General features: G+C 44.3%; 2 protein-coding genes across 2 annotated transcripts in view; one reads left to right on the forward strand and one right to left on the reverse strand.

Annotated features, from left to right (window-relative positions):
• Positions 1–21,506, reverse strand: part of LOC149423283 (uncharacterized) — a 673,327-nt gene that overhangs the window by 619,586 nt on the left and 32,235 nt on the right. The window lies entirely within an intron of this gene.
• On the forward strand, positions 7,898–14,221 carry LOC149423288 (uncharacterized). The gene is made up of 2 exons (XM_089632707.1): positions 7,898–8,657; positions 8,901–14,221. Exons 1-2 carry the CDS (start codon positions 7,898–7,900, stop codon positions 14,219–14,221), a joined length of 6,081 nt encoding a protein of 2,026 aa, XP_089488833.1.

Here is a 21,506-nt window from a genome sequence, read left to right on the forward strand (position 1 = left end):
TTTCAGAACAAAACAACCCCTTAACTATCAATACAAAATTAAAAATGTTTCTCTCGCCTCTGTAAGTGAAATTAACGATCTCGGAATTATTTTCGATTCAAAATTTAACTTTCTTTCACATGTAGAAACAGTCACCAACAAAGGATTAAAAATGCTCGGTTTCATTCTCCGAAATGGCAGAGACTTTAAAAATATTTCAACACTAAAAATCTTATATTCCTCACTTGTTCGAAGTCAAATCGAATATAATTCTCCTATTTGGTGTCCTTACTTTAAAATCCACTCCGATTCTATTGAAAAAATTCAGCATAAATTCCTAAGATACATTAACTATAAACTCGGTCTACCTATAGAATCAATAAATTACAATCACTTGATGAAAGAATTAAACTTACTTAAACTCTCAGATAGAAGACTTATTTCCGATTTGACTTTTATTTTTAAAATTGTCAATGGTATTATAGACAGCCCTGATATATTAAGCCTAATTACCTTCCATATACCCACTAGAACCACTCGATCCAAAATTCTTTTTAATTTCAATAACAATATCAGGACTGAGTCATTTAGAAACTCGCTTATACCTAGATTGCATGCAGTTGGCAATGCTTTCTCAGAAGTAGTAGATGTGTTCAACTGCACGGAATATAGTTATAAGAAGGCTATAATAACATACCTCTGTCGTAATTATCAATGTTATTAGGCATAATACCATTCTATTCATAAGTTATCACAGAACCTAAACTATGCACTTACATCAGATATCAGACAGAAGAGTGTTATCTAATAATTTTATATACTTAATCAAAACTATAATTTTTCCCAAAATTATTATGATATTTCTTACTGACAGCCCTGTTTCAATAGAGCTAACTCTTAGTTCTCAGCAAATTCAACCAAATTCAATATTGAAGGTAACAATAACCTCAATACTAAACTACTGTACGGATTGAAAATAAAAATGCTATTGTACCTATGTATACCAGATGTTATTCTTGTTTAATTTTCAACATAATTTCTCAGTAATTATTCTGTTTAACATAATACTGTTTCGCTCCTGTGAACCACTGTAAACATAAATCATGTATATTGTAAAAGCCTTTTACGGCGTCTAAATAAATAAATAAATAAATACGAGTGTGTTTTTGTATAGATGTTACCTGTTACAGGTAAAAAAAAATTTTAACAGCGCCATCTGTTTGACGTAAAAGCAACAAGCGCTATTATTTCTCAATCTGCACAGACAGACTAAGCCACAGCAACGCTTGGCGGGGTACAGCTAGTACCGAATAATTTAGTCTCTGAACTTTCTGTCGGCTTTTAAACCGTCGCATTCGGATTTTCTACCGATTTACACCATATTTCTCTTGAACACTTTAAGTTTTAAAGTTCCTAAGAAATCTGTGGTTTTTTAAAATAATTCTATACTTTTGTAAAGCCGAAACGGTAATTATATGAAATTCCCTCGATATAAAAAAATCGCAAAGTATGCTCCGAAAACACATTTTTCCCGTTGTTTAATATATTATAGATATGAAAAAATTCACAGTGTATCTTTAAATGCAACTTTGGCATTCTTAGGTATTTTTTTCGATTTTAAACGTGTCGTGTTGCATTAAATATTTTCACAATGTTCGGTTAATTATATTCGGTTTTTAATATTAGCGCGCTACCTCCAACATTTGTATTTACATATCTCCCTTACAAACCATCTTTTTATTCTTTTTTGAACGCTTACTACGGAGCCTTACGCAAAAGCCTACACCAAACAGTGCTTTCAGTTATATTATAAAATGGTAAACTTTGCAGGCGACCGAAAGAAGAACTATACAATTAACCATTTTTAAATTTCTTGTTTTTTTGTATCAACGCTCTAGCGACGCTCCCGTCCGCAAAGCTAAGATTGTTGATTTGCGATCTTAGTGATTGCTTTCCATGCTGTCAGATAGAATACACAGTAATAGTTGACGATCTGCGATCAACGGAAAAGATTTAAATTTCTCTGGAAGCATCTCCAGAAAATTTTTGCAATTCAAATATGGCTGAAATTTCAGACTAAATCATTTATTTCAGTTCGAGTAAAATGGTAATTCTATAAATTTTATTCCGATGTGAATCTTAGAAATTTTACTTTATAAAAATACACGGTGACCGAAAACTCGTTGTACAAGCGGGAAACTGGCGAATTACATTTGGAGTCGATACCACGAAGGTAAAACTCTGTTTGATTTGAGCTCTCGTTTTCGAGAGCAAAGTTGGAATTTTTTATGACAAATTAAAAAAAAATCGATCGCTACGGGGTTAGATTTTATTGTATGTATGCGTCTAAAAGTTTTCAATCGTTTACTTGACATAAAAACCATGAAATAAGTTATTTGGGTTGCTCTACTCGTTACTCGCTTTTACCACTAGTTTCCAGACACCGTGTATATCAGTGAAAATATACCTACATAGATTAATGAAGTTGATCCTCTCTTTAAATTATAATAATATTTCATGTGTTCCAAAGAACTAGCATCAGGTAGCGAGTGGTAGATATACTCTCAGTATCACCCTGGTAAAAGACTACAATTCAAAGTCGAAACGTTACTTGAAATAGCTTACCCATGTTTGAGATCAAATCTGATTAGCCAGGTACTTTATAACCTTCCTCTTCCTCGTTTTCTCCTTCTTTTCACTCCCATCAGCCTCCCAACATACCCCTATTAAGAATGACAAAGTCCGACTGGCTCCGAGCAGTTTGGGCCTTTGTACAATATTCACATTAAAAATATTTGTAAAACTCATTAGATAGATCATAGATTTCGAAAAATTCTTCATAAAACCCGGACAACGTCGGGACTGCGGTTAGTAATACATATGACGGTATATTATTAGGGAATACTCGTATAATATAACCCGTCTAATCGGATCGGCAATTTTCCCTAATAAATCCCTAGTTTCACTTCCAGTAACTTTTAATTCCCAACAGGGTAAAAAGTTTTAGTTTCCAGAATAGTTTAGAAATTGGTTCACATCCAAGCTTCAGATTCAAATGTAATTTGAAATTGAATAAAACTTTACGAATATATCTAAAAAAAATCACCATTACCTTCTCTTCCAGCAAACAAATGCAAAAAGTAATGTTGTTGATGTTTTTGGCCGTAAATATATGGAAGTAATTTTGTTATTTTTATGATATACAAATGTTTAATAGACAAGGTATTTTATGCAAAGCACAAAGGATGACGTATTATTTTTAAGCAATAATTATTAGCCTGAAACACCTATATAAATAGCCGACGAAGGGAATTGAACCGCAGATATCGGATTGCCGGTCAGGTGCTCTACCGATTACGCTACGTCGGCTTATTCAAAACCCACCAAAATATTCAATATTTACTGGTATTTTTCATTCAACGATTATTGCTGGTGTTGGATTTTTCACTAGAAAACCACAAACTTAATTTTTAAATGAAAGGCATTGATAATGCTAAATCTCCTACTAGATGGCATCCAGACATACAATATCTTCATTTATTGGTGAAATAATTTGAAATAATCCAATATTTTTTGATTAGTCTTTTTATAAGCCCAAAAAAAATTAAGTATCAGACCTATAAAAATTGCTTTAAAGTAAAAAATTTTATACTTATAAACCCCTTTTTTAGTTATGGTTTTATTGTATAATGTGTCAAATTAAGTTATTTCGAAAATTATTGTAAAACATTTAAATTGTGCTAAAATGCTAAATAAAATAAAACATTTTTTTAGATGTCTTTTTTTGCATAAATCAAAAAGGCGGCTGGTGTTAAGCGGGAAATTAAACCTTATGGTTATCTACATAAGGAGTGATATTGTTAGCGGTTCGATTATGTATGAACGCATAAAGGAAACAACTTTTTAAAAATACGACATTATAGCTAAGATTATCTGTGACAGTTTCACTTCATTAACTTTTTTGCTTTATTTTAAAATTATTTACAAAATAAATAAAAACCAGTTTTGTGCTTGAAATCGAACGTTTCTATTAAAGATATTAGAAGAACGAGATGTGCTATGAGCAGTCCATACTGTGTGGAATTGTTTTGCCCAGTGTCGCCGGTTTTGTTCACCAATACTACTGCACACCTTCACTTACGCTAAGGTATCCGCACTAATGCATAGTACAGATTTATGTGCGTACACGTCCCGATAGTATTCAAAGTACCCTAATTAGGTAGTACTCCGCCTACGGTCTGACGGCCAACATGGCATATCTCGTTCTTCTAATATCTTTGGTTTCTAGACTCCGTTTGTCAAGCAATTTTAATGCCTATTACCTACAATATAAGGTATATACACATTTTTAGCTTGTAGCTTCCTCTTAAGTGGTAAATTAAACCTTATCGTTATCCACATAAGGAGTGTTATTGTTAGCGGCCGGATTTCAACACTACACGACGTGATGCATCGCTTCCTTTCTTAAATACTCCAAAGCGTATTTAAAATATATATATTATTATATAGCGCCCGGTTTCAATAGTATTTTGACCCTTTAGGTGCCAACAAATAAGGAAAAATATAAACAACTAAAAATCAAGAGACTCAGATCGAAGAAAAGATTTTTTGTGTTATGTAAAATGTATGATTTGATTTCACGGGAAGCAACTAACAACTCTACAATAAGAAGTAATAAAATGTCTTCGAATCTTTACAATAAATTCATCCAGTGGAATTCAAAAGCCTTATGTTCCCCTGTTATCGGTTTTTCAAGTCGGTGCTCCAGAAGTCAATGAATAGTGTTATTTGAATTATTGGGCTTTCAACTTATTATTCAAGGCTGAAACTCGAACAGAGGAAGAGTTATTTTAACCTTTGGAACATCATTTGAGGGAAATCAATGGCATCATTATTAAATCTTAAATTATTTCAAGTAAAAGCGATTCTGTTAAAAAAATGTATACACTTTCTCATGGCATACAGGTTTAAATCGCATATAAAAAAAATTCCAGCCAGGGCGAAATTCCAAGGCCAGCAGCGCGTGAACGGTTTTTCACAGGGAAAAAATTCTTGTCACTGGTGTACGAACGGTTTTCCAGAGGTTAAGACATAATAATTTTGAAGTTGGAAGTACTCTTGTTTGAGAGAAACATTGATTTAACAAAAGAAGTCACTTGTCATTACAGTTGAAACTGTGTTGTTCTATAGTCTGTCAGAACAAGTCACTACTAACCATCTAGCACGATAGATCCAAAAAACCCTATATATTATAACGACATTAACGCAATCCCACATCTATGTTCAGTTAGTGATATTTACGAGCACGACCAGAATATGAATCCGACAGTCAGTAGACGAAGTCGCAGCTTTTAGCGCAACCCTCCAGGTGTCAGATAAGCTGTCAAAATGCACAAGTTTTGGTATAATGTCGTTCATTATGCAAAAAGAAAGAAAGAACTAACTAAGCTCTTAAAACTGAAGTAAATCGTATACAATATCAATAGACTTAAATAATTGATCTAAGAAGCGATCAATTGTCAAAAGTACATGCAGACTTTTAAAGTTAACATTTCAATTCGACAATTTATGGTATTTAAACTTTTATGTAGCGGTTTTACGTTTAGGAATGTAAATTCTTGCCAAATAATTATAAGCAATAATTAGTCATCCGAAATACTAATACAAATTGAAAATATCTCCCGAGTAAAAATAAATGCCGCCAACGGGAATTGAACCCGTGCCTTCTGATGTCCGGGCAGGTGCTCTGTATCCACTGAGCTATATCGGCTTATTTCCTATATATAAATGATTCAATATGTACTAGTACCTCATTCAACAATTACTGCTTATTATATTTTTTCACCTGTAAACAACCAACTTTATTTGGAGGACACCAGAATGCACGGGTTCAATTCCCGTTGGCGGCATTTATTTTTACTCGGGAGATATTTTCAATTTGTAATAGTATTTCGGATGACTAATTATTACTTATAATTATTTGTTATCCTTTATGCTATGCATAAAACCTTGTCTTATAAACGTTAGTTTATCATTAAAAAATAATAAATTCTTGCCAGGGGTGCAAGCGTACGTTGATTTCTGATTCATTATCGGTCTGGCTATCAACAGCGCGACCGTGCTCGTTAAAACTGTATAAAATCATCCGTAGTTACGTATTTCGGTCCGATATTTTAAATTTATCATTTACTATGTTAGACAAGTCTACAGTTGTAATGTAAAACAATATTAACAAACCTCTCACCGCGATGAAATATATTAGCATGAATAATAAAGTGTACATTAAATTGTTCAGTTGATTTATAATAAATAAAATTATATACGTTCAATTAAAAAATTTATGAACTTTTTTCATCTATTCTTTTCTCTCATAGAATATATTTTTTTAAATAACATATATTTATTTTATTTATTTACGAATATGCGAAAGCAATTCATAAAATATTGATATGGAATAAAATATTTCCGGGAAGGACTATAATAAATATAAAACATTTAAATTCAAACAGAAACAGCATGTTTGTTTTGAATGTTTAAACAAAAAAGCAAATAAAATATTTATGAAATCAAAAAAAGAACACAAAATTAAAAATTACTATAAAAATAAAAGATGCACGTGATCCTCTTCGAACCAACAAATAAATAATTATTTACAGGTTGGTGGCTGAGTTGACATCGCGTTTGGGTCCCATCCAGGCGTAGTGTGTTCAATTCCTCGGTTTAAGTCCTCCATCACAACATAAGCAACATTTTCTGCTTAGCATGGTGGTAGTAGGAGATTTTCAAATATTGTCAGGCTATTTGTAAACCCGAGAATGTTTGTCTTTCTTTAAAAAAAAATAATTGATTAAAAAGGCAAAAGTGTATGAAATAAACTGTGACTATAAAAGTATGATTGTGGCTAATGAGAGACGTCACAGTTAGGTTCCTTGTCATATTTTGTATTCCGTAAAATATTATTGTGACGGACGTACTGCTCCGGGCTCGGCCGCGGTCACCCACGATTAGGATAATAAGATAAATATAGAATTGTGGAATAAAATTAAATGAATCCTAACTGTCCTAAAGAAATAAAATTGTATAAAATGTATGTAATAATGTAAAGATGTAAATGTATGAAGCAATGTAAAATGAAAATGTTATCAATAAATGAAACGTCGGAGCTTGGATAGAGGTATACGGGCAGAGAAGTATTGTTAGAGCTGGTACAATCATGAGATCATTTAATTCGGGCACGATTATTAGAGTCGTGCTTATACGAGAGGGAACGTTCGGCCCCGGCCCGAAGCAAGGGGCCGTGCGCCGTCGTGGCGTGCGAGGTGCTTCGCCGTCAGAACGTTCCCCAAGCGCGATTCTGAAGATCGTGTCTGAACAAAGAGAGGCCGTGGTCGCGTTCGACCACGAGCCCAAAATTACCGGCCGAGAGGCGGTAGCCAACCCGGCGGCGAGCCGCGGGCGCGCCACAAACACGGGCTTCGATTCCAGGAATCAAAGAGAAAGCGGGCCCGTGTGAGCGTCGCTCAGCCAGCGAAGGCCGCCGGGGTCCTATAAAACGGGCAACAGTCCCTTGAAAAATTAGATATCCAGCAACCACCACCAGCTCTGCACTTCTCTCTGCTCTGCCTTCTACCTCGCTCCGACTTCTGACTCTACTCGCCTTCTCTTCTTCTTCCGACCCTCGCCTCACCCCGGACCTCTCTTCCCCTACGAAAGACCCGGACTCTACAGCAAGGACGAGTACTAGCATCGGACCAGCTACAACGGCTACAGAGACGCCCCGTTCTACCCCTCCACGCCACTGAAGGAAGGCATCACACGCCTCCACGGATTGGGATCACCGCCCTGTTTACAGTCTTGTGTGTCACACATTACGTCTGGCACATAAGTGGTCCTTCGCCGCAGGATCTCTCCGTGGAAGATGTCACCTTCACTGCGCTCTGGGAAGAACAGCGCTGACGGGGACTCATCGCAAGGAAGCGATGATCCCACACCAACCGGGGCGGCCGCAGCCGCGCCCCCCGGACTCCGGCCTACTGCCCCCCTGGCCCCCTCTGACCCCCAAGCGGAACTTCTGGCTGGCCCCTCCGACGCGTCACCACCACAGACGCCCCCTGCCATGGCCGACGCCTCGTCGAGAAGCGAAGCTTCGAGCGAGGACACGCTCCGGCAGGTGCAGCTCGAGCTACGAGCTGAGAGGCGGCGCAACCAGAAGCTGCAGGAGGACAGCGCCCGACAGATTGCCGAATTGATCGCCACGCTGAAGGGCCTCCCGCGGACCGCTTCCCCTGCAGCCTGGCAACCGGAGACGCACGCCCCAGCTCCACGGGCGGAGTACCCGATGACGGCGGCGCCATCTAGCGGCTTCGGGCGAGATCCGGACTACGCAGCGGAGACGCGCGCCCCAGCTCCACGGGCGGAGTACCGGACGACGGCGGCGCCATCTAGCGGCTTCGGGCGAGACCCGAACCACGCAGCGGAGACGCGCGCCACAGCTCCACGGGCGGAGTACCGGACGACGGCGGCGCCATCTAGCGGCTTCGGGCGAGACCCGGACCACGCAGCGGAGACGCGCGCCACAGCTCCACGGGCAGAGTACCCACCGACGGCGGCGCCATCTAGCGGCCTCGGGCGGAACCTGGGCTACTCAGCGGAGACACACACCGCTGCGCCGCGTCCTGGCTACTCAGCGGAGGCGCACACCACTGCGCCGCGCCCTGGCTACTCAGCGGAGACGCACACCGCCGCGCCGCGTCCTGGCTACTCAGCGGAGACACACACCACTGCGCCGCGCCCTGGCTACTCAGCGGAGACGCACACCACTGCGCCGCGCCCTGGCTACTCAGCGGAGACGCACACCGCCGCGCCGCGTCCTGGCTACTCAGCGGAGACACACACCACTGCGCCGCGCCCTGGCTACTCAGCGGAGACGCACACCGCTGCGCCGCGTCCTGGCTACTCAGCGGAGGCACACACCGCTGCGCCGCGTCCTGGCTACTCAGCGGAGGCGCAAACCACTGGCCATGCAGTGAGGGCTCAAACCGGGACGGACAACCAGGCGGCGCATCCACCCACGGACGGCGCTTCCCCAGGCGTCGCGACGCTGCGAGGTGGGCCGGAGCCGCAGTATGGCTATCCCGGTGTGACCCGCGGGCCCGCCCAGTTCCCAGCATTTCCCCCGAGTGCAGACTCGCCACCGCAGCCCCACATGGACGGATACGGGGCGTTCAACCGCGCAGACGAGGCAGCAAGGCAGACGCGGGACTGGGTGAACCAGGGGAGTGTCCCTCTCGCCCAGGTGACGGCCATGTTTGCCGACGCCCTCCGGCAGTCCCAGGCCGGCGGTACACCCCGCTCCCACCCCGAGGATGAGCGGATGGCGTCGCTCATCGCCCGGCAGTCCAGCGCCAAGGACCTGCCGCCTTACGCGGGCGACGCCATAGAGTGGCAGGCCTGGAAGGCACAGTTCCTGCAGTCGACGGCTACCTGCGGGATGACGGCGGCCGAGAATTTGATGCGGCTGCAGCGTGCCTTGAAGGGAAAGGCGCGCGAAGCCGTCAGCCCTCTCCTACTGGACCCGGCGCAGGTGCCGGAAATCATGGACGTCCTGGAGCACCGCTTTGGGGGCGCGCACTCCATCGCCACTGTCATGTTTGACAAAATAAGGCGGCTCACTCGGCTGCCGGAGGATGCGTCTACCGAAGCTCTGGTAGAGTTCTCCGGGGCGGTACAGAACGTGGTCGCCTCACTGGGAAATCTGAGGAGCGACTACCTCTCCAACCCGGCCCTACTCAGCGAGATCGCGTCGAAGATGCCTCTCGCCCTCCGCCTCTCATGGTTGGACAGGGTGGCCGACCAGGCCCAGGCCGCCACCGTGGTGCAGCTCGCCGGGTTCCTGAAGCGGCTGACCAACGCGGTGCCGCGGTCGGGCCTCACCGATAGCGGCCGAGCAGCGCGTCCGAGCATGGCCGAGCATCCGCGGGCCGCCCGCCCGCACCGCGACAACGTTTTCGTTACCGACGAGCGGCCGGAACCCCGCAGTGAAGTGAAGTGCACACTGTGCAAAGACGCTACGCACAAGTTATTCCGGTGCCCCAAGTTCGCGAGTGAAACAGTGGGTGCGCGATGGGAGTTGGTGAAAGGGGCCCGGATATGTTTTAAGTGCTTGGACGGTGTGCACCAAACTAAAACGTGTAAATACCGTGTCAACTGCGGGGTGGGAACGTGCCGGGTTCCCCACCATCGCCTACTGCACGACGCCGCTTACGCTCGCGGCCCCGAGGCGCAGACAGTGACAAACACCTGGGACCAATCGGGAAAGGTGCTGCTTAAAGTGTTACCTGTGACATTGTGCGGCCCCGGGGGCCAAGTGACCGTGCACGCGCTGCTCGACGAGGGCTCGACGGTGACCCTCGTTGACGCCGAAGTGGCAGACATTGTTGGGGCCGCGGGGCCGATCCGCGGCCTGCGCATTCACGGCGCCAACGGCATGTGTTCGTCGGATGCCAAGTCGCAGCGGGTCAAGTTGTCAGTGCGCGGTGACGGCTGTGAATACGCGATGGTGGCTCACACAGTGTCCGACCTAGACCTCCCGCGACAAACAGTGGCCGGCCGCCGGCAAGTGAAACCACGGCTATTAATCGGCCAGGACAATGTTCATTTGATCGTGTCACGGGAGGTCCAAGAAGAGGATGGCGGCCGCATGACGTCACGGACGGCGCTCGGCTGGATTCAACATGGGGGCACCCGGCGGGACGTGGATAGCGGTACCACGCTAAACGTGATCGGCGAGACGGCTGAAATGGGCGAAATCAGCGAGCTCATACGAAGGCACTTTTCCGTTGACTCGCTGGGCGTGACCGCAGTGAGCCGGGTGTCCGCCGACATACGCCGCGCCGAGCGCATAATGGAACAAACAACACGCCCGCTGGACTCGGGTCGGTGGGAGACCGGGCTGCTGTGGAGAGAGGACGACGTGTGGCTGCCCGACAACCGGCAGTGCGCCGTAAACCGCCTCAACGCCCTCGAGAAGCGCTTGAAAAGCGACCCCGAACTGGCGGCAGCGTACGCGGCCAAAATTTCGCACCTGATAGAGCGCGGGTACGCAGTAAAGGTACCCGACGCCGAGGCTAGCGTACCGTCACGGCGGAGGTGGTACCTGCCCCACTTCGCGGTCACCAACCCGAACAGCCCCGGGAAATTGCGAGTTGTTTTTGACGCCGCCAGCCGCTGCCGGGGAACCTCCTTGAACGACCGGCTGTTAACCGGGCCCGACCTGCTGTCATCCCTGTTGGGCAACCTGTTGAGGTTCCGGGAGGGCAAGATCGCCATAGCCGCCGACATAGAGGAGATGTTCCTCCGCATCAAAATAAAAGCGGAGGACCAAATAGCGCAATACTTCTTATGGCGAGCCGGTCCACTAGAGGCAGCGACCACATACAAGCTGTCCTCAATGATGTTTGGGGCCACTTGCTCTCCCAGCAGCGCGCAATATGTCCGCAACAGGGTGGCCGACCAAGGCGCCGCAGAATTCCCCGCCGCCGCCGCAGCAGTGCGTTCTAAATTCTACATGGACGACTACCTGGACGCCGCCGATTCCGTGAGCGAGGCTGCGGCGCTGGTACAAGGCGTCAGCACCCTCCTATCCCGGGGAGGCTTCCACCTGGCAAGCTGGGCCTCCAACGCACCCGCTGCAATCCAAAGCGTGCCGGCAGAGAAGAGGGCCAAGGCGGCCATAGCCATCAGCAGCGGCGCCTGTGAAACCGAGAAGGTGCTCGGCCTGTCGTGGGATCCCGTCAACGATACATTCATGTATGAGTTCAAGGAGACGGAGAAGGCCGAGCTCATCCGGCACCCAACCAAGAGGCAGCTGCTGAGCACGGTCATGAGGGTGTTTGACCCCGTGGGCTTCGTGGCCTGCCTCACGGTGCGGTCAAAAATTCTCCTGCAGGATGTCTGGAGGTCCAGCGTCGGCTGGGATGAGCGCATCCACGAGGCGCACGCAGCAAGGTGGGCCGAGTGGATCAAAATGCTCCAAGGCCTGAGCATCCGCATACCGCGACGTTGCCTGCTGAGCAAGGCCCACTCCTTCGCTCTACACCTCTTCTGCGATGCGTCTGAGGCAGCCTGCTGTACCGTGGCCTATCTAGTGGAGACTACGGGAGAGGGGAGCAGCACCGCCACATTTTTGTCCAGCAAGTGCAAGGTGGCACCGCTGAAACCGCTCTCTATTCCCCGCCTCGAGCTGCAGGCTGCGCTCATGGCTGCCCGCCTGGCTGACACTCTTCGAAGGGAATGCCAGGCTCCTATCACCTCCACCTCGTACTGGACTGACTCCACCACGGTGCTGTGCTGGCTCCGTACGGACCCCCGCAGCTACTCAACCTTTGTGGCAAACAGGTTGGGGGAGATTGACGAGCTGTGCGACATCGCCAGCTGGCGCTGGGTCCCTACCAAGCTGAACCCAGCCGACATCGGAACCCGGGACCTGGAGGAACCGGACCTCACCCAGAGTGGAAGGTGGTTCACCGGCCCTTCTTTCCTGACAGCGCCGAGTAACCAATGGCCCCAGGAACGGCAGAGCCAACAGCCGGGTGACGAGAATTTGGAAAGGCGGCCAAATTTCGTGGGCCTTACTCTCGCCGTGGAGGATGGGCTGCCCTCCATCCTGCGGTTCTCGTCCTGGAACCGATTGATCCGGGCCACAGCATGGATGCTGCGGTTCATTCGGCGATGCCGCCAGGGACCCGCTAGGCCAGCCGAGGGCCCCCTAGTCCTGCAGGAGCTCCGGGCCGCAGAATGGCGGTGGATAAGGCACTCCCAGGGAGCAACCTTTGGAGCAGAGCTACGCCAGCTCCACTCGGGGCAGGCCGTGCCCAGCAGCAGTCGCCTCGTCTCCCTCGCACCCCACATCCACAACGGGGTGCTCAGAATGGGCTCGAGAGTCAAGGGAGTGAAGGGAGTACCCGAGTCACCCATAATCCTGGACGGTGGTGACAGCTACACCCGGCTGCTTGTGCAACAATACCACACCCGAGCCGATCATGCGAGTGTGGAGACGACGATGGCCGAACTGCGCACCAGCTTCCACATCTTAAAGCTGCGCTCAGTTCTCCGCCGCATAAAACACATGTGCCCCGCTTGTAAAATGCGGCGGGGCAAGCCGTCTCCCCCGATGATGGCACCCCTACCAGCATCCCGGCTTGCACGGCATGTGCGGCCCTTCACCAACTGTGGGATGGACTACTTTGGGCCCCTAGAGGTAACCATCGGGCGCCGGAAGGAAAAGCGATACGTCGCCCTCTTCACGTGCCTATCGACGAGGGCGGTGCATCTGGAGTTGGCCACCGCACTAAGTGCCGACTCTGCCATAATGGCAATTCAAAGAATGTCGGCAAGGCGAGGCCAGCCGGCGACCCTGATGTCCGACAACGGAACCAACTTCCACGGCGCGGACAAGGAACTGAGGGACGCCGTGGAAGACATCTGTCGGGACCCAAGGGTCCAAAACTATGCGACCACCCAAGGGATGGAGTGGAGCTTCATCCCGCCCCGCAGTCCCCACATGGGGGGAGCTTGGGAGCGGCTCGTACGCTCTGTTAAGCGGGCGCTCTCAGCTACGCTCAAAGCGAGAGCGCCAAGAGAGGAGACCCTCCTAACGGCGCTGGCTGAAGCGGAGTACACCGTTAACTCCCGACCGCTCACCCACCTATCGGTCGACCCCAGAGACGAGGAACCGCTGACGCCCAATCACTTCCTCATGGGCTCAACGGGGAGGCGGCCCCACCTGGCCATGTACGGGGCGGCCGAGGAAGAGGTCTGCCTCAGGAAGCAGTGGAGGATCGGCCAACAGCTCGCGGACATGTTTTGGAGGCGTTGGGTCCGCGAGTATCTGCCTACTCTCGCCGCCAGGAAGCAGTGGCAGCAGCCAGTGCAGCCCCTACAAAAGGACGACCTGGTGCTGATTGCGGACCCGGCGCTGCCCCGCAACAGCTGGCCACGGGGACGGATCCTCGAGGCCACTCCAGCCCCGGACGGACAGGTCAGGACCGTGAAGGTCAAAACCAGCACGGGGACCTATGTCAGACCGGCAGTTAAGATCGCGGTCCTCCTGCCGGCCTGTGATCCCGCCTCCAAGGACACATACAAAGGACCTGTCCAGACGCCGCCCCGACGAACTCGCCACCTCAGGGGGACTGGACGCCGGGGACCACGCCGCACCAAGTCGCAGCACGCCTCCCGCTAAAATGGGTGTAGCCGAGCTCCACGGGGGGAGTGTGACGGACGTACTGCTCCGGGCTCGGCTGCGGTCACCCACGATTAGGATAATAAGATAAATATAGAATTGTGGAATAAAATTAAATGAATCCTAACTGTCCTAAAGAAATAAAATTGTATAAAATGTATGTAATAATGTAAAGATGTAAATGTATGAAGCAATGTAAAATGAAAATGTTATCAATAAATGAAACGTCGGAGCTTGGATAGAGGTATACGGGCAGAGAAGTATTGTTAGAGCTGGTACAATCATGAGATCATTTAATTCGGGCACGATTATTAGAGTCGTGCTTATACGAGAGGGAACGTTCGGCCCCGGCCCGAAGCAAGGGGCCGTGCGCCGTCGTGGCGTGCGAGGTGCTTCGCCGTCAGAACGTTCCCCAAGCGCGATTCTGAAGATCGTGTCTGAACAAAGAGAGGCCGTGGTCGCGTTCGACCACGAGCCCAAAATTACCGGCCGAGAGGCGGTAGCCAACCCGGCGGCGAGCCGCGGGCGCGCCACAAACACGGGCTTCGATTCCAGGAATCAAAGAGAAAGCGGGCCCGTGTGAGCGTCGCTCAGCCAGCGAAGGCCGCCGGGGTCCTATAAAACGGGCAACAGTCCCTTGAAAAATTAGATATCCAGCAACCACCACCAGCTCTGCACTTCTCTCTGCTCTGCCTTCTACCTCGCTCCGACTTCTGACTCTACTCGCCTTCTCTTCTTCTTCCGACCCTCGCCTCACCCCGGACCTCTCTTCCCCTACGAAAGACCCGGACTCTACAGCAAGGACGAGTACTAGCATCGGACCAGCTACAACGGCTACAGAGACGCCCCGTTCTACCCCTCCACGCCACTGAAGGAAGGCATCACACGCCTCCACGGATTGGGATCACCGCCCTGTTTACAGTCTTGTGTGTCACACATTACGTCTGGCACAATTATTGTTGTCAACTGTATTTTTAAATTGTCGTATACTTTAGATAATAAATACTGTCTTATTCATAATCGCGGTATAAATATATAACTGGCGTAGAAGGTCGGGATAGTGAAAAACGTTACTCACTATCACTACGGATGCGTATACCGGGTGAATTAGTAGCTGTCAGATTTTCTCCTTAGTATAGCGCCAGGATAGCGCCGGCAATATGAAAAATACCCGAATTTATTGACGTTGTTTTTGCGAAGTTTGACAAAATATCTATCTGTCGCGTGATAAAAACGAAAAAAGCAGTAATATCCATTTGCAGATCGAAATACCGATTTACCTTAGCCAATCGGTATTTGACAATCCCCGTAGTGGAGGGGTAAGGCTCTAGACTAGCATGCTGGAAGTCGAGGGTTTAAATCCCGACATGCGCCAATAAATTTTATTGATTAATTAAAAATAATATATAGTATATTTGCGGCACGTTCCAGAGTGGAAGATTCTCTCAGTATCGCCCTGGTGTAAGACCACTATTTAGAATTGAAACGTTGCTTGAAATGGCTTTGGCCTTGTATGGTGACCAGATCTGAATAGCCAGGTACTTCCCCACTTTTCTCTTCTCCACCGTATTTCCCTCTCCATTACCTTCAGCCTAACAACAAACCCCAATTGGAGATGCCATAGTCTCACTTGCTCCAGTTTGTTGAGAGCCGTTGGGACTACTAAGCGGTTTGAAACATATATATACGGGACGCATAATGGAATTGGCCGAAATTCGATTAAGATAAAACAGACCGTGTCAATCACATTACAAATGTTATTATTTATGATATCTGAAGAAACGTGAATTTAGCAACAAAACGCGAAATGTGAAAATGACCGTGTTTTTGAGGTTTGGAACAAAGTGACGCCAGTCATATATTATTATGAATAACGATTTTAACCCGGGCAGTATACGGCCCTCTTCCTCCTATAGCTATATGAATGCTATACCGGCGTATTTTGAAATCCTTATAATAATAATAAGTCAGACTGATTGTGTATTCGGGTTTCCCATCAATGTTCAAGTATTTATTAACTTAGATGGAAGATGGAAGCGGCTCAAGTGCGTTGTCAGGAGTACAATACTTATTAAATTGATGTGGTTATCATAATATGATATGTTGAGAAATATTATGTTCTCATGCCTGATTATTGATTATTTGCTAGTTAATTATGTATTTAATTAATAAATTTATAATGTAGATAGTGTGAAACCTGTGGTGTGTTTTGACGATTTCATTCAAGTTTTTACTCGTGTCTGATTAGGCTAAACAGATTAGTATCTATCTTTAACATGCGTCACGGTTTTATATTTTATGTAAAAATGCTAATGTCTTTCTCAGGCGTCTCCGACTTCTTTCATCATTCACTACTGTATGCCAAAATGTTACTGTTAAAAAACTACATTACACAGACTTAAATCCGACTCCGTATGCAGAGATATTGCGTTAAATATTCCTCGGACGTCACCGACTTTTTTCACCATTCAAACCACTCTCCAAAAACTTTTGGCACTAATAAGAACAAACGTTGAAATTCTCAGCGATATCGGTTTACTACTTTTCGAGTTTTGCGAGCGCAAAAATACGCTCTCTGAATTTTTCATATAATTAGATTTGGTGATTATGGTAACTATTCAGGATAAACGTGGGTCAAAAGATCGAGACCGCCGACGATAAATTTCATTTATGCATTATATGTTACACAGTCGATGATAAATTAAGTTACTTTTGATAATAGGTTACAGAATTACAATAATGAAAGTTTTTTTTTGTTGAGGAATAAATTTTCTAAATATGCCATTTTCGATTTGCCACCAAAACGACATGTTCATTTTTATTCATGAATTCAGCGGCGTTGACGTCACGCCGGGAAACGCTGGTGACAACCGGCTGGTAAAAACCAGCCGGTGGCGATTTCTATGTCATAATGACGTTGTAGTCAGTTGGAACCGTTTCGGAATGTGCAGTTTTTCAAATTTTAATAAAAATAAATAAAATTACACATTTTTAGTACATTGATCCGAAAAATAAAACATATTACAAAAGTCTTCCACACATTTTCAACGTTATTTCTAATTTGTGAAAATATCCCAATAATCAAAATTACCATGTATATCGTTCCAGAACACTGAAACTACCTAATTCCTAGAAGTGTAGGCTATACCGGTTAAAAAGAAAACTGTCAACGCCAATTTACATAGTTAACCTTTCGACTAGACGGCAGATGGGCCAATTGATTTATAAGTATTATGTAACCACTATAGGGGGGCAGGGGGGTCTTTGCTTTGCTTATTTTTGATGACATGGGGGGGTGGGGGGGGTCGAGATAGTGATTACGTCCGCACTGCTCAGCAGTAATTATTTTTTTTTACACATTGGCAACCCACACATTGTCTATGTTTGAAAACCGAATACATATTCGGGGATTCCCACAAATAATTAATACGTTTAGGTACTCGCTTAAAAAACAGAATACATTAACAGAAAAATGCATATAGGTACCAATTTTTACGTAAGCATGGGAGGGGGGGGGGGGTAAGAGCTTTGCTTACTTTTGGTGACAAGGGGGAAGAGGGGGTAAATAATTGTAATTAATCTGCTTACGTAATACTTGAACGGCCCCTGTCAGAGTTGTAGATACTCTCAATATCGCGTTAATGAAATACCACCATTCAGAATTGAAACTGAAATGGCTTTAACCGTGTTTGGTAACCAGATCTGAATATCTAGACACTTATTCATCTTCTTCTTCCTCCTCGTCTCTTTCTCCCAAATAGGTACTATCAGCCTCATAACATACCCCAATTGGAGATGCCGTAGTTCTACTGGCTTCGGAGCATTTAGGTATTCCAATAAAGTAAATATTTTTTAATGTTTGAGTTTTTATTTATGTGGAACGAGCTACCGGCAGCTGTTTTTAATCCTTCATATAATCCAGGCCTCTTCAAGAATAGCATTAATAAATGTGGTGAACGTATTTCTGTCGGTATAAAAGAGACAGGCATATCTGAGTGAGATAACATGACCGAGACGTATAAAAAGGCATGTGTGTTGTAACTCGTCCTCTTTTCAATAGCAAGCTCTTATGTATATTGTCCATTGTATCAATACTTGTAGCAACCTGAATAAAAACGAATAGTAACGGAGTACCCATATTATTTTTATTAAGAAGAAATCTGGATGATCGGTACGGAAGATCACCACAATAAATCACTTCCTACAGCCCCTAACTAAGTCCGTCTCACAACGCTGCCCAACCGGTGATGACAAAGCTACCCTGCGTTTAGACTGTACAGACAGGGATGCTCTTGTGATGTGTCACATTAAAATAATTTTTAAAAAGTCGAAAAGAAGATACATTAATTAAGAAGGATGGAATCAAATGAAGATATTGAAGTAGGATAATTACTAAATATACTTAATTCTAATTACTACCAATTTTGTTCATTTCTCTATGCAAAAAAGGAGGAATTTCATATGATTGTTTTAACTGAGCCGTGGTTGTAAACATAACGAAATTCATGAAGACGAGGTCACCAATTTCCATTACAAATCATCAAGACAAGGAACCATAACGCTCTGCCATAGAGGTCGTCAATTTCCATTACAAATCATGAAGACAAGGAACCATAACGCTCTGCCACAGAGGTCGTCAATTTCCATTAGAGATCCTACGCATTAGCTTTCCAGTTAGACATGGATATAGGCAAATAATATAGGCAGTTCTCGCCACTCAATATCCGGCAATCCATCGGAGGTAAGATAAATCCACCCCAAATTAATAGCTATCGGTTAGTGTTAGCTGGGGAGAGGAAACGGCCGCGGCGGGTTGGTGGATTAACCGCCCCATTTCTTCCCGAATCTCCAAACCCGCATCCCTTAGCGTGGAGACGAACACTCAATCGCTTTCCTGGATAATATAATGGTACTCTTCGTTGGAGTCCTTATGTGTTCCTGGCATAGTGGTATAAGTTTGTTTTAACGGCTTATCAAACACTTTACACATACGTCGTAAAATGACACTTAATCCACCATTGAATGTAATATAGTGATATAGCGTGTATTATAAGAAATTATGCCTTCCATGTAAATTAGAATGTCAATGATTGACGGCGCTGACTTAGTACCTTTTGGTTCTAGCCTATTTAGCACGCACTCTGTCTCTATCTTACACTTTCCTGATATCGCATATCACCATCACATTTAAATTCCACAATGATGAATTTTAATGCCCGATTGACATTTTGTTGATTCTTTGGGTTGTTAATTCGCTGCAATCGAAATAAATAGAATATTTTCTCCCTATTTCACAATATTTATGTACATGAATAATGACTGAGGAAAATATAATACGATAATATAATTTGTCACTTGTAAGAAACAGTCCTCGCACTGAATTTTAAAATCACGTTTTATTATGAAAAATACGACTAACACAACCTTCAGCCTCACAATACATCCTTATTTGGGGAGGCCATAGTATCACCGGTTCCAGACGGTTGGGGGTAGTTGGGACTCTTATGTTGGGACTCTTATGCGGTAAAAAATAAAGTGCTGGAGCATAGTTCACCAGGAAAGTTGGAGGGGAGGCCAAGAACATCGGCAATGATGAAACGAAGAACCCTGAAGATGTAATTAGGTAGGTGCTATGAATAAGTAGGTAGGTGCCATGAATAAGCAGGTGTATATTTTGTTTGAATTCTTACCAGACCAACTAAATTTAAATTCTATTTGCAGATACGACTATATTTGTCTGTTTGCCTACGGCGAAATAAAAAAGCTGGCCAGGGTTATTACTATTTTTGCGTAATGGTTTTTATTGACTTAGTCTTCTTTTGTCCTGAATGAACAAGACAGCTAGGTAAAGGTTAGGACTGAACTTAAATTGTTTAATAGAATTGATTTTTCAGAGATAAATAATGCTCTCTGTTCTCTTACACTACACTTTACAAATTGCTTTTATCCAGGAAACTAAAACTAAACTAAATTGTCTCTACAAGAATCGACTACAATATATGTTAACTACTTATAACATCTTGGGAACACTTGTGTAAGACCGATATAAAACATGTACAGATGATACAAAACGCATGGTGTTGCTTGTAGTAGATCAGTTTTGAACACGAGAAATTATTGTCACATATAAATAAATCATGCTCTTCTGTGACAAAACATTATATTGCTATATATATCTGACAGTCCACATAAGACAGTGGTGGAAGAATATATTGTACACAATACAAGACTCACAAACATGGTCAACAAACCCTTGAATACTTATTATACGGAATATCTTAATAAGTAAAACATCAAATTGTAATGTTAAATTATTGAAGACAATATAATTTAATTAGAAAAGGATGCAACCGTAACCTTTTCTGATTTTACTGTTTCAAAATTTCTCTTGTGAAGAAATTCTCACAGATGTGTTGGCATTTGGGAAGTGACCTTTTTGTATTTTGATGTTATTTTGCTATTTCTTATGTTGTCTAAATATTTGTGGACACTTTTTTAATTATTTAATGTATTGCTATTTATATTCTTGTGTTGCTATTTTGATGATTATTTGTGACGTTATTGTTGTTTTATGTAATATTCTTTATGATGTTATTGTTGTCTTATGTTGTATTCTTTATGATGTTATTGTTGTTTTATGTAATATTATGTTTGATGTTTTTGTTGTTTTATGTAATATTTATTTATTATTATTACACGCCCTAATGGGCTTTTACACACTACAAAGTTTAATAGTAGAGTATCACAGTTATTATAGATTCTACAAAATTAAAACAATAAAGGAAACATAATACAACGAAAAAAGAAAAAATATTAAATGTTACAACAAAAGCATATAATAAAATAAGATACATTAGTAAAAATGATAAGAAGTCTCACATAAATAGATATTCAAAATAAAAATAAATATATATATATTGCGGAAATTATAGATGTCTATTTGTGTCTCGATCTATAAAAGAATTGAAATAAACAATATTTATATTGATTATTTTTAAGATGAAATATATCTCCCAGATCAGAGTATTTATTTCCGAGACTGTGAAGTCTTGGAATTGGGAAATTTTGATAAAACAGTCTCCTGGTGTTGTAAAAATAAAAGGGTAGTAAATTTCGGCAAGATCTTTTGGGTATGTGGATGCTGATTAATTTGAGTAATTCAGGACAGTCAATTTTGTAATGAAGTATTTTATGTACTACTATTAAATCTGTGTTTATTCTTCTTTCAGAAAGTTTTAATAGGGACAATTTATCTAGTAAGTAGTTATAATCAATGTGTTCTACA

This window comes from Hesperophylax consimilis, chromosome 6 (assembly GCF_061612785.1).
Source record: "Hesperophylax consimilis isolate HC1 chromosome 6, BYU_Hcon_1.0, whole genome shotgun sequence".
Lineage (NCBI taxonomy): Eukaryota > Metazoa > Arthropoda > Insecta > Trichoptera > Limnephilidae > Hesperophylax > Hesperophylax consimilis.

What these genes read in the sequence shown, in the direction of transcription:
- LOC149423288 (XM_089632707.1), top strand. Translation starts at nt 7,898, where the DNA reads ATGTCACCTTCACTGCGCTCTGGGAAGAACAGCGCTGACGGGGACTCA. An exon ending in CACCGCTGCGCCGCGTCCTG is followed by an intron (nt 8,658 to 8,900) that starts GCTACTCAGCGG and finishes CTGGCTACTCAG; the next exon opens with CGGAGACGCACACCGCTGCG.